The sequence below is a fragment of the Rutilus rutilus genome (assembly GCF_951802725.1).
Source record: "Rutilus rutilus genome assembly, chromosome: 19".
Classification (NCBI taxonomy): Eukaryota; Metazoa; Chordata; class Actinopteri; order Cypriniformes; family Leuciscidae; genus Rutilus; species Rutilus rutilus.
Window position 1 is genome coordinate 1018271 of NC_140232.1, and position 14106 is coordinate 1032376.

General features: G+C 45.9%; 2 protein-coding genes across 3 annotated transcripts in view; both read right to left on the reverse strand.

Annotated features, from left to right (window-relative positions):
- The window catches only part of LOC311278748 (nuclear factor 7, ovary-like), a 1193180-nt gene that overhangs the window by 160597 nt on the left and 1018477 nt on the right, over positions 1-14106 (reverse strand). The gene's annotated exons all lie outside the window — the stretch shown is intronic.
- dcaf1 (ddb1 and cul4 associated factor 1) overlaps positions 1-14106 on the reverse strand; it is a 58630-nt gene that overhangs the window by 8702 nt on the left and 35822 nt on the right. For both annotated transcript variants that reach the window (XM_084389750.1, XM_084389749.1), the window contains exons 13-18: positions 13598-13722; positions 6378-7434; positions 3937-4155; positions 1650-1848; positions 733-815; positions 572-656 (exon numbers count right to left, since the gene is read on the reverse strand). In XM_084389750.1, the coding sequence (XP_084245876.1) occupies positions 572-656; positions 733-815; positions 1650-1848; positions 3937-4155; positions 6378-7434; positions 13598-13722 (1768 nt within the window). The remainder of the gene's footprint in view (positions 1-571; positions 657-732; positions 816-1649; positions 1849-3936; positions 4156-6377; positions 7435-13597; positions 13723-14106) is intronic.

Genomic DNA, 14106 nt, shown 5'->3' on the forward strand with positions numbered 1-14106 from the left:
ATGCACCGATATATGAACATTTTACCGATAACCGATAATTCTTTATATTATATACCGATGTATTTTCTTGGTTATGTGAACATTTCCCTGTCAGCTGGTTATCAGCTTCACATCAGGGACGCACCGATATGAACATTTTGTCCAATACCCGATAACTCTTTTATATTTGAAAGCCGATAACCGATAAATTGCACTGAACTGTATTTTCCTTTTTTATGATTACAATAATTTTTCAAGGAACTGAACTCCACCAATGTTGAACAGGCGCATCTGAAGCGTCTCAGCTGGAGGAAATACTACATTATTTATCGGCTTTCATATATCGGACAAATTTTCTTATTGGCCTGATAATGATAACATTAAAGATGAACATGTATCGGCCGATACCGATATAGTGGCCCGATATATCGAGCATCCCTAAATTTAATCACAGATTATATACAAGTTTTCAAACACCATTTAGAATCTGCATGTTTTTCTTTAGTACTGCCCTGAATAAGAGATGATTCCCTAATGTTGAAGAGACCTGAGTGACTGAAAGACAAAGGTATAGGTTAGGAAGGAGACTTGCATGTGCGATGTGCTCTTTTGTTCCTATGACTCTGTCCTGAGAGAGTTTGCTGAACTCCACATAGTGATCATCCAGGAATGAATGCCTGAAACGGAGGAGTTCATCAGTTAGAAACCCGTGTGAAGAGTACGAGTTGAGAGCTGATGGGCGTGAGGACTCACTTCATGATGAACACAGACTTCATCCCCCACAGCGCTGATAACGGATAACTCCAAGATGCTGACGTCAACAGCAGCGAGCCGTCCTGACACACACACACACACACACACACTCAGACAATCACAACTGTGTACTTTGATACGAGAGGCAGAGCTGGCATCATTTCTTTACATCTTCACAAAGAGGAAAACACCATCAGATGCGGATGAATCATTTCAATTGCCTAAATTCTTTGTATCAGCCTTATTTTAACAAGGAAACTAAACAACATTATTACACGGCTCTGTGGAATGCTTGAATCTGATTGGTCAATCACACATCCAGTGGTATATTATTCCCAGATAACAGCCGCTGAACACAGAAACACCGGCTCATCCGGGTCACTGAAGTCTACACACTCGCTAGAACGCTCTTTCCTCGGGGAAGTTTTGCGTTTGGTGAGCTGATCAAATATTAAAACTCAGTTGAGTAACTGCACACAAAATATTGATTTGACTATGCCATCCAGTATCGTGGACAAACGCAGATGCTGTCATTGTGTGACTATTGTTTTGTTCACTGTTGGATTATAAGATACAAACAGGGCAGATTTAAAACCAGTTTAATCTGTAATCAATATCTCTGATCTCCATCATTATTTATGTGTTGAAATGCTGTGTAATAAGAGTTATGACTGTATACCGTATCTCTTAAATGTCCGTCTAGTGTGAACTCGCCGCTGAAACTGCTCTCTCCGCGAAGCTCTGCGTTTAAAGAGCTGATACAATATTTCAACTCAGATCAATATTTCGTGTCTAATTATTAACTTGTGGCAAGTATCCGTGTAATAAGCGGAATAATGAACATCCAGCCGGTTGTTATCTCAGAATAAACCCCTTCAGGTGTGTGTGTGTGTGTGTGTGTGTGTGTGTGTGTTTACTCTGGAGGGCTCGAGGTGTGTGATGGCTGAGCTGTGGCAGCTGTAGCTGGCCTCCTCTTGTCCGCTGAACACGTTGTAGAGTTTGAGCTGGCCGGTGCACGTGCCCAACATCAGGAACCGCTCTCGAGCCGAGAACGCACAACACATGAAGCCACTCTCATCCTCCTCAGCCTCCCTGAACACCGAGATCGGGCGAAACCTGCACACACACACACACACACACACACACACACACACACACACACACACACACACACACACACACACACACACACACACACACACACACACACACACACACACACACACACACACACACACACACACACACACACACACACACACACACACAGCATTTCAGTGGTGAGCTTCAGGTCAAGAGGAAAAAGAACTTGGATAGCAGTGCTGGGCTAAGATACTGACTTAATTCATTTTGTTAAACCAATATTGATTCTTGAATCCCAAGTTTGATCTTTTAGTCAGTGTCAGATGTGAAAAGCATATCCTGTGGATACAGTTGCCTTAGTGTCAAAGTTTCCACTGATTAGGGCTGGGCAAAGAAATTGTTTTTTCGATTAAGCGTTATTTTTTTTAAATGTGGTCGATTCAAAATCGATTCTCAAAGACCACACATTTTTTTTTTTTTCATATTTATCCATCACCCAGAAGCCAGTATTAGTTTTCCTCCATGGTTCATCGGCTTGCAGCCCCGTTCCGACTCCCCCGTTCCGACTCCCCCCGTTCCCGACTCCCCCCGTTCCGACTCCCCCCGTTCCGACTCCCCCCGTTCCGACTCCCCCCCGTTCCGACTCCCCCCCGACTCCCCCCGTTCCGACTCCCCCCCGTTCCGACTCCCCCCCGTTCCGACTCCCCCGTTCCGACCGACTCCCCCCGTTCCGTCCGACTCCCCCCGTTCCGACCCGACTCCCCCCGTTCCGACCCGACTCCCCCCGTTCCGACCCGACTCCCCCCGTTCCGACCCGACTCCCCCGTTCCGACTCCCCCCGTTCCGACTCCCCCCCGTTCCGACTCCCCCCGTTCCGACTCCCCCCGTTCCGACCGACTCCCCCCGTTCCGTCCGACTCCCCCCGTTCCGTCCGACTCCCCCCGTTCCGACCCGACTCCCCCCCGTTCCGACTCCCCCGTTCCGACCCGACTCCCCCCGTTCCGACCCGACTCCCCCCGTTCCGACTCCCCCCCGTTCCGACCCGACTCCCCCCGTTCCGACTCCCCCGTTCCGACTCCCCCGTTCCGACCCGACTCCCCCCGTTCCGACCCGACTCCCCCCGTTCCGACTCCCCCCGTTCCCGACTCCCCCCCGTTCCGACTCCCCCCGTTCCGACTCCCCCCCGTTCCGACTCCCCCCCGTTCCCGACTCCCCCCCGTTCCGACTCCCCCCCGTTCCGACCCGACTCCCCCCGTTCCGACTCCCCCCCGTTCCGACTCCCCCCCGTTCCGACTCCCCCCCGTTCCGACTCCCCCCCGTTCCGACTCCCCCCCGTTCCGACTCCCCCCCGTTCCGACTCCCCCCGTTCCGACTCCCCCCCGTTCCGACTCCCCCCCGTTCCGACTCCCCCCCGTTCCGACTCCCCCCCGTTCCGACTTAAAATATTTTTAAAATAATCTTAAAATATTTTTATTAATTAAAGGTTCATTGTGTAATATTTAGGAGGATCTGTTGACAGAAATGCAATATCATACACAACGGTTCATCATGTAAGGTCTTTATACACCACTGAAAATGGTTGTGTTTATTAGCTTATAATGAGGCGTTTCTCTCCACACACACCGCGGGTCCGCTTACATCCACATGTTTCTACGGTGGCCCTGAGCGGACAAACGCGTTTCCTCACTATGTTGTTCTTCGTGTAAAGAAGCTTCAGCTAAAGTCAGCGAATAAAACACTGACACAATGATGAACAAGTCACAATAATATTCATAATAACATTGTTTTACTGAATAATCAAGTAAACATGTCTTCATTTATCTTTGTAAAGAAACCTCCGCTTAACTGCCTACTCTCTGCTGTCTCAGATGACATCACTTCCTGTCGGCCACTGTAACTTCTGTTGGGTGCAGTTCACAATCTCACCACTAGATGCCGCTAAAACTTACTGCACCTTTAAGCACTTCTAAACTTATGTTCACTGTTCCTTTTTATAAATATAGGATTTGTATTAAATCTATATTCATTGAGTCGAAATCGAGAATCGAATCGAATCGCATCATCTGAACCGATACCCAGCCCTACCACTGGCCTGACTCCAGAACCCCCAGTGAAGCGCACCTGCTGAAGATGAGATGCCTGTCGAAGCAGCCTCCGTCCACTCCGCCGTATTTGGGGTACACGACTCGGCGAGTGTGTCTCGGGGTGAAGTTAGTGGGCGCCTGGCGTCTCTGCTTGGGCTCGGGACACTGATGAGGGGTGAACAGGCTGAAGGGAGGACACGTCGTCACCGGGTTCTTGCAGCGCGCGTGCTGCTCTCGCAGATACTCCGTTATTATACTGCAAACAACAACACATGACACAGTTACGCTTATAAAACGGTTGGTTTCAGTCCTTGATTCTGATTGGTCAATAGCTGTGTTTTATTCACGACAACACACGGCTATGACCGCTTCACCCAACGGTTCTGTGTATCACTACACAACACTCTTAGCAACGTAAACATATGTTTGATCTCATTGATATTGATCACTGATAAGCTTATAGAGTAGAGCAGGGGTGCCCAATCCTGCTCCTGCACAGTTCATCTCCAACCCTAATCAAACACACCTGAAGCAACCAATTAAGGTCTTCAGGATCACTTGAAAATGAAAGGCAGGTGTGTTTGATTAGGGTTGGAGATGAACTGTGCAGGAGCAGGATTGGGCACCCCTGGAGTAGAGTGAGTGAGTGTACCTGCATTTACAGTAGATAAAGCATTTTCCTTCAGGTCAGTCCTATATGTGTAATATCTGTTTAAATGTCCGCTTCGATATCTTGTCCTTTAAACAGTTAAGGGGTTTTCCCGTGTCCTATATCAGTTGCGTCTTCCTTCTCTGTGTTCACAAGTTTGAGTCCTTTCAAAGTAAAAGTCTTCTCTACCGACTGACTCGCTCATAAAGACAGTCTTTGTCTCCATCTATTGGCGAACACATGTATGTAACTTCTGTTGCTGTTCACGGTCAGGGACTATTGTTTCCAGCGGAAGGAAGACTTTCAGTGATTTTACTTCATGAAAGTTGATTTGAAACTTTTTTTTTGGCTTTAATATTTGTATTGTGTGGTAACCATTTTATAAAAGCAATAAGATACTCGAGGCTAGTGCTGTATCGGGAATAAGTATATAGAATAAGTGTATAAGTGAATAGAGAGAATGAGTGTACCGAACAACGCCCTTCAGCCATGACTTACTCACCGTACAGCACTAGCCTCGAGCCTTATGCGTACATAAACCATTTCTAGGCCACAACCAACACCATGGATCGACCAATCGTTTTACATATTGCTTTAGTGTTCAGGAATACTAGTGTCTTGTGACTCTGATCACCTAATAGTTTCTGATGTCAGAAGGGCTTTTATTTAAAGTCCCCCTGTGGTGAAAATCCAGCTTTTAACGTTGTTTATACTGTGTTTTTAATCTGCTTTAAGACAAAGCATGTGTAAGTTCATAAGTCGACACCATTGCTGAGTATTTCCTCCTTAAAACTGCAGTGAACCAAAGACAGTCTCAAACACACGCCTTGAAATCGCTGGTGTTTCTGACGTCACAAACTACCTTGTAACCAATCAGATCAACGTGTGATCGTCAACCAGTGGATCTCTGAGCTGAGTGAGTGAGTGGAGGCGGGGCTAATTTGCATATTCATAGAACCACGCATACTAAATGAGGCAAGGGTGTCGAGTTACAGTCAAGATATTTTAAGGCATGAAGAAATTTTTTCATTTTGGTGATCAAAGATGAGTTCATACAGACCTCATTCATACAATTATGGACTTACAGGGGGACTTTAATACTCTTCACGTGTCGTTCGTTTTTTTTTTTTTGTCAAAATATATACTTCATATAAAAATACTATTTTTGTGCATTTTTCATAACAATGACCTAAAATGCTGTTACTTTAAGTTCACTTTTATAAACTTTTTTTTCACTTCAGCAATAATCTGCCAAGTGCCGTCTTTGAAAAGAGACCAAACTTAAGTCTTTTGCTCTAAAGCAGGGGTGCCCAATCCTGCCGATCGTTCATCTCCAACCCTAATCAAACACACCTGCCTTTAATTTCATCATTGTTATGAAAAATGCACAAAAATACTTTTTTTATATGAAGTATATATTTTCAAAATCAAATTTTACTCTAAAACTGCAAAAACAAAGCCGTAACCTAAACAAGTCTAAATTTGAGGTTATCTAAAAAAAAAAAGAGCTTTCAGTGAGAGGGTTAGGGTTAGGGTGTTCGGCTGCAGTACCAAAAGTTTCCACTAGATGAAATTCGTCTCCCATTCATTTCTAATTCGCTCATTTTTGACCGCGAGGAGCACAAGTGTGACTATTTTTTCCAGGACCATTAAACCTTTTCGAATCATGTCAATGATTTTTTTTTGTGTGTGTTTACACAGCAAGTGCTAAAACCTTTGCCAAGTTTCGTACCATTCCAATGAAGTAAAAAAAAAAAACCGTAAAATCTTTCGGTCAATAATGACGGAAGAGCACCAGATGCTAGGTAAATAAACACAGACTAGCACACCTGTCTAGAGAAGGTGGAGAGGGCAGATGTCTGTCCAGCTGCTTCTTCATAGCCGGACTCTGAATAAAAGCGCCATGATCTGATTTCTGCCTCAACACTTTCGGCCTCTTCCCTCCAGCGGCGGGACACGGTGACGGTCGTTCCCGCGAGAACAAGATTCGCCCGATTAGCGGAGAGCCGTTGCTGTGGTGAGAAACGGCAGGCGGCGGTGGGGGCGGAGCCTGTGAGGTCGAGGGGCGGGGCTGCGGGTGATGAGGGGTGTGGCCACCCAAACGAGCTGCAACTCCGTTAGTGAGCCGAGGAGTCCGAGGGATGCCGGCGGCGGGAGAAGGAGACGTGGCCACAGAAACGGGAGTGAACGGAGGCACGCTAGCATGTGCTAGCGCATGTAGCCCCATGGGAAGCTCAGCTTCCTTCGTTAAAGCTGTAGCCGCGTCCGAAAGACCTTTAGATAAAAGATGATTCCGAATTAGCAGAAGTAGTTCCTTCTCTGGAAACGAGATGCGCGACTGCGCCACAACATTAGCTCTCTGCAGCCGCGCTAGCGACACGTCAGTGCCGATCAACAAAGGCTTCCCGGACACTCGCTCGATTAGCTCTGCTGCAAACTTGCAGAAGCGCACGTGTTCGCTACGCTTGTCCTGAAGCACCGGCTCCTTCATGAGCTGTTGGATCTGACCGCTGCTGAATAGCGGAAGCTTGCTAATGATTTGCCGTACCGCGGCGCTACGTGCTAATCCAACCAAGGCTTTGCACGCTAGCGCACGGATCTGATCAGCATCGGTGATGGGCATCTTGATGGTTAGCAGGGACAGCAGGACTTTGATCCCGTTGTTGGACTGAACCACGTTCCACATCTTGGCTAGCACGCTCTCGCTAGCGCGGTGGCTCTGCGGCAGACGCCGGCGTGGCGTTCCCGAGATGAACTTGCCGATGCTGGAGACGCGCTTGTCTGGAGCGCAGACACAGTTTATGATCACCTGCAGGGCCGACTTCTGGATTTCGGCGTCGTTTACGAATACTTCACCCTCTGCGACGACCAGCACGATGCTCATGCCTGCAGAACACACAAATCACACTTAATACTTGCAGAAACTAGATTAATACTGGATGTCCATACAGAACAAACACATGCAATCTCACACTGTATCATGCATCTCAGATTCTGTTAAGGTCAGCATGAAAATCAATCAAGCAAATTCTTGTTTTGGTTTTTAATGGAATATTGCAGTGTTTATTGTAAATGATCAGTGCACATCATTATTGTTTTAACGCTCTGGTGCTCTTCGCGTGTCGGTCAAATTACTGAAATTAATTATTTATTTCAATGAAATGAATGTACTATATTTTAGTTCGATAATGTTTATTATTTAATATTTTGTGTTTTTAGGGGATTTTATGGTACTAAATTATGTTTATGCTGTATTTATAATCCATTTATTTACTTTTTGAGCATTGACCTCAAAATTACATTTCCAACTTAAACTGTCGTAAGTCTTGAATGCTTTAGAGCAACAGACTGAAGTTTGGTCTCTTTTCAAAGACGACACTTGGCAGATTATTGCTGAAGTGAAAAAGTTTTAAAAAGTGAACTTAAACTGAAAAAAAAAAAAAAAAAAAATTACAGAATTTTACATTTATTATGAAAAAATTGCAAAAATACTATTTTCAATTGTTATAATATGAAATATTTTCAAAAACATGTTTTACTCTAAAATTGTAAGAAAAATCAAAGCCATAAATCTAAACAAGCTGTGTTCAAAATTTGAGCCTGATATCTCAAAGAATGAGCTTTCAGTCAGATGTTCTTCGGCTGCAGTACCAAACACTTCCACTAGAGGAGATTCGTCTCCCATTCATTTTTGACCGCGAGGAGCACAAGTGTGACTATTTTTTGCAGGACCATTTAACCTGTTTGAATCTTGTCCATGATTTTTTTGTGTGTGTGTGTGTGTGTGTGTGTGTTCACACAGCAAGTGCCAAAACCTTTACCAAGTTTCGTTCCATTCTGATAAAGAGAAAAATTCAAAAACAATTTTTTAGAAAAAAATAAAATAAAATTTCTGTCAGCAATGACTAAAGAGCACCAGATGTTAATCTTGAATCAGAATAACTTTCTCTTGCCGCATCTCTTCTCTGATGCCGAGGGCGGGGCAACCTGTCACTCACATCAGAACCACCAATAGCAAACCACAACCATCCAATCAATTCCCCACAGACACAATCAAGCCCCGCCCACCTTCTTGTTCCAGAAGCGTTTCACTCGGATCGTCACAGCGTTTCACTCACACGTCACAGCCCGCCAGAAGGGGTGTGGTTTAGCGTATATATGGAAGGGCTCGGAGGCTGCTCCCCTGGTTTTCGTCGACTGAAGCGAAATGAGCTCGTGGCGCGAGCACGGCGGGTTACGCAATACTCGTTCCCTCTTCTAGAGAGAACAGAGGTTACATTAGGTAACCGATTACGTTCTCTTACAAGAGGTTCTCTCGTATTGCGTAAGTTACTTACGCTACGGGAACCCCCTTGTCAACGCCGTGCGCACCCAGCATCCACTGTATGAGTCCCAGGGAAAGCCCGGGGAACACGATGAGTGGGAAACAGGCGGCCAACAGAGTGGCTAGCGCATGTACATAAGCACACAGTAGGGAGTGCAGAGCGGCCCAGCCGGTCTGTACTGAACTGACACAACCCTTATTGTGCAGCTCAACCAGGAGAGCTAAATCGAGTAGAATTAGCCTGCGCACGAAAATTGTGGGTAGGGCATACACACGACTTAGACTGATAAAAGTTTAGCCTGCAGGGCGGTAACTTCCAGGTTGTAAAACCTAACAAATGTAGAGGGGGAGGCACAGCCTGCCGCCGTACAAATGTCATGAATAGAAATCCCGCTGGACCAAGCCCACGATGAGGCCATGCCTCTAGTGGAGTGAGCTCTGATGCTCAAAGGGCACTGCAGGTTTTTAGACACGTACGCTGCCGCGATAGCGTCCACTGTCCATCTGGACAGACTGTGTTTTGGGGTGGCGAGACCCTTGGTGCGCCCACCAAACGAAACGAAAAGCTGCTCCGAGCGCCTGACAGCGGCAGAGCAGCAAATAATAAATATTTTTTTATTAAAGTGGACGTGCCTTTTGTGTTTAAGAGTAAAAGCTTTAAGTTAATAGTCTATTCGTGTCTCAGCCGCGAAGCTGAGCTCCTATGTTCAGCCCATAGACTGTAAAAAATAGGTTCAGCCTCACTCTGTGCGAGCTGCCCAGAGCGGCTGAAATTATAGTGTCTGTCAGTTATTATAATATATATGACAGAAACAATTGTCTAAATTATGTTACATATTCCTCAAAAGTTCTTGTCATGATATCACTAGTTGACAACATAGTACTATTTTCGGAAATCATAGGCTATGATATTGCGCAGGTGCACGTGATGCAACACAGACAGACTCGTGTGTCAGACTCATTCCAGTGCAAATGAATTACGTCAAAAACGATTTAATACTGCAAATAGCCTACTAGTTTTTTATGTTTATTTATAATTCATTTAGGCGGACAACAAGGCTACCAAGTACTGCGCACAGTGCGCAGATAATTAATTTAACGTTTTTTTTTCTAACGTCATTTTTAGTCGATTTTAGTCGATTTTTTGTCGAAAACTTCAGGACTTCAGTCGACCAAGATTTTCTTTGGTTGAGTACAGCCCTAATAGCCACAGAAACCAGTTCTATTGCCAGAAAATAAATTGACTGACGGGGCAGTAATGAGCTCTTGGTCCAGTTGACCGAGAGACCCAGGCTTTCCAGATGGCTGAGAAGCGCTGTTCTGTGAGACATAAGCTCCTTCTCTGACTGCGCTAGTATCAGCCAGTCGTCCAGATAGTTCAAGATCCGCATACCCCGTCTTCTCAGGGGAGCGAGGGCCGCGTCCATGCACTTCGTGAATGTACGGGGTGCTAAAGACAGGCCGAACGGCAGGACGGTGTATTGATATACCTGACCGTCGAAGGCGAATCTCAAGAATGGCCTGTGACGGGGTATAATATGAATCTGAAAATATGCATCTTTCAGATCGAGAGAATAAACCAGTCCCTCGGGCGAATTTGCGCGAGGATTTGTCTGGTTGTGATAATTTTGAACGGTCGTCTCATGAGAACTTTGTTCAAATATCTCAGATCTAAGATAGGTCTTAGAGCTCCGTCCTTCTTGGGCACGAGGAAATAACGGCTGTAAAAAGCCCGTCTCGCTCAGAGAAGGATGCACCTGTTCTATCGCCCCCTTGCACAGCAGCTTTGCTATTTCTGCCTGAAGTAGGTGAGCTACTTCTGTATTCACTCTAGTCTCGGTCCGTGCTCGAAAGCGCGGCGGGACAGCGAGCGAATTGTAGCGAATAGCCCTGCTTTATAGTATTCATCACCCATTCTGACACGCCCGGGATCGCTTCCTATGCTTTCGCCCGCATAGCTAGGGGTTGAATGGTCTCTGGGTTCAGATCGCCGCACTGCGCGGGATGGGGAACCTGTATCAGAGGAGATGGGCGGCGCATACGGAGGCTCGCTGATAGCGGTGACTGGCTGGGCAGCACTTAATGGCTCGGTCGCTGTGGACAGAGAACATTTTGTGGCGGGAAACCCGTGACGAGAAAGCGGCGTCGGGGGTAGCGTGTTTATTGGTAAGTGCGCACGCTCGTGAGCGGCACAGGGCTTACGTTCGCAACACGGCCAGTGTTTGGGAGTTTTAGAGGATCTGAACGCCGGGACACCCGTGTGACAGAGCGGGCAGTGGGTAGGTGTGGGCACGGGATCGTGGGCACATTTCCTACGTTTAACACTCGAGCGGCGCGTGCCCGCTTTATGAGAGTGAGCTCTCTGACACCAGGGAGATCGTGCTTGTGTGTAGGGGTGAACACTGGGACGTGGGCACATTTTCTACTCTCATAACACCATCGGCGTGAGCCGGATAACCAGACATTATACTCTTTTTGAGATTTCTCAGCTTATGAGATTTTTCTGGGGTGCCGTAAAAACGTTGTTTGGGTGCAGGCGAGCGAGTTGTACAACGCGCTCGTTGGCTGCAAAATACACATCTGCAGTCGCCTTTTTGAGGGGACTGACAAAGCGAAATGCTTTGAAGACTCATGTTTAGACGCTCATAATACTCGAGCACCATCATGCGAGCGGGAGGGTGCGAGAGGCGGGGTTCGCTTTCTGTATGTAAGAAAGCTGGCCGTGAGCTCGGAGAAGCAAACAGCATAATATTATCTGCCGCCAAAGCCGGGATTCGAACACGGGTCTCTGGCGCGAAAGCCTAAGATTTCGCCACTGAACCACAGGGGGAAACACATAAGCTTTCGGTTAGCGCGAGCATATGAGAAAGCGTCATCATGTTTTGTGTCGGCGTTTGTTTGCAGGCGTGCGTGTATTATAACAGGCTCGTTTACTGCAATATTAATTTGTCCAGCCGCCTGAACTTAGGAGGGGACTGAGAAATGTGTGAGAAATGGAGGTTGGTCCGGCCTCGGCGGGACTAAAACACTCTTTTATCCTTTCGCCGGTGAGTGACGCGCTCGAACGGGGCGCGGAGTAGCTTTCTTATAACGTAAAGAAAACTAGCCCCGTGACCGTCCGCTCTGACATCCCTTGTGAACGGCGCAGTTGCACGGCTCGAACAGAGGGAGAGAGAGCGGGAGTGGTGCGAGGCATTTGAAACAACTGAGAAATTGGAAATTTCTCTTTTAGAAGAAGAGCGTGTGTCGCAGCGGCGAACACACACAGCAGAGAAAGGATATATGACGCCGGATAGCGTAGCAGGCACGGATGGCTGAAGGCGGCGAAGACGACCGGCTTCCTCAGCTTGCTTGGTCGCTTGCTTCAACGGCGGCGGCTTCTCTCAGAGTCCAGCGATGCGAAGAGCTTCGCTGAAGAGACGAAAATCAGGGGAGCAGCCTCCGAGCCCTTCCATATATACGCTAAACCACGCCCCTTCTGGCAGGCTGTGACGCGTGAGGGCGCCAAACACCCTCATTGGGCATGACGTCACGCCAGGCTCAGTGGTAGGCAGCTGCAGTTGCCGCAGGGCAGCCAATGAGCATGCTAGATAGCCTGCTCTAGGTCTGCATGCTGCTGCACTGCGTTGACAAGATTATAAAAATTAAGGATCATTTTTTGGCTTCATATCTCGAGAAAAGATGACTTTACCCGTAGCGTAAGCAACTTACGCAATACGAGAGAACCTCTCGTAAGAGAACTGCAGGTTTAAAGTACCAAAGCATGACCAACTTCAGTACATGTATATATTGAATATGTACCAATATATGAAGACAGATAAATGACAGGTTAGCAGATACTGATAACACTAAAATGTCTATATTGAATATTAATGTTCTTAAGTCTTTCCTTCTTTTGACAGGCCTAGACAGAAACAAGAGTTTGTTGAATTAAATGCCAGATATAGTTTAGTGTGTAATAAAAATACCAATTGGCAAGTATGCAAGGACTTTTTTCTTTTTTTGAAACATGCAGCACTTGCATTGATTTAATTCAGATAACAGCCTTTTAAGACCTCTTAAAATGTTATTTTTTACCATTTAATACTTTTTATGGCCTTAAATCTGATAAAACTGACCCGAGCACAGTGTAAAGTTAACTTCAAATTAGGGAATTAAGATATATCAGCCACCATATCGGTATCGGCCGATATATGTTCATTTTGAATGACATCGTTATCACCCCGATGAGAAAATTTGTCCAATATATTAAAGCCGATAATGTATTTCAGCTGAGACGCTTCAGATGCGCACTGTTCAACATGATGGTATTGAATTGCTTGAAATATGATTGTAATCACTTCAGAAAAGGAAAACACAGTTCAGCGCAACATGTGCAGTGCAAGTCCGTCATTTCGGCTACATAACATTATCATGAGAACGTCATAATTGTGTGTTTGGGACATGGATTTTAATGGTGAGACTTTTGTTTTTGTAATCAGGCTATTAAAAATTATATAACAAAATTGGATTTAGCTTTATCGGCCAATATATACGTTATCGGCTCTCAAATATAAACGATTATCAGTATCGGACAATTTTCATTTCGGTGCATCTCTACTTGAAATGTCTGTGCCGTTAAACGACTTATTATTCAGGCTGAAGCTTTAAGCATGTTAACTGCTGTATATTGTAGAATGGCCTCGGGCTTCTGACGTCCACGTGTGTTTGGAGAACGCCTCTCACCGACAGTGGAGATGGAGGAGCCGCTCTCGTCCAGCACCGCCACGTTCTCCGACAGCAGAACCTGAGTTTTGGGGATGACCGTCAGAATGCTCAAGATGTCCAGCGCGTACCTCACAGTGTCAGCCCTGAAACACACACACACACACACACCGTCATGCACCGAGGTGCAACGTCATTTGTCCCCCTCATTACTAAAGGTTTTACACCACAGTGCAACAGTTCTTGTGAATAATGGATAAAATCAGGTGCACATCATTTTATTATTATTTTATTTTAATTTGTTCAGGGGCTGGTTGATTAAGTTGGGGTAAGGGGTAAAAACCAAAACATGTCACTGTTACAAAAAAATTATTTCTGACCGATGTTCATGTTCAGAAAAGCAAAAAAAAAAAAAAAAAAAAAAAAAAATCATGTGCACATCATGAGTCACATGACATGAATACTTGTGTATAGGGGTGGGCAATATGCTGAAAATTTACTTTTTTTTTTAAAGTGGAAAAACACAAAGC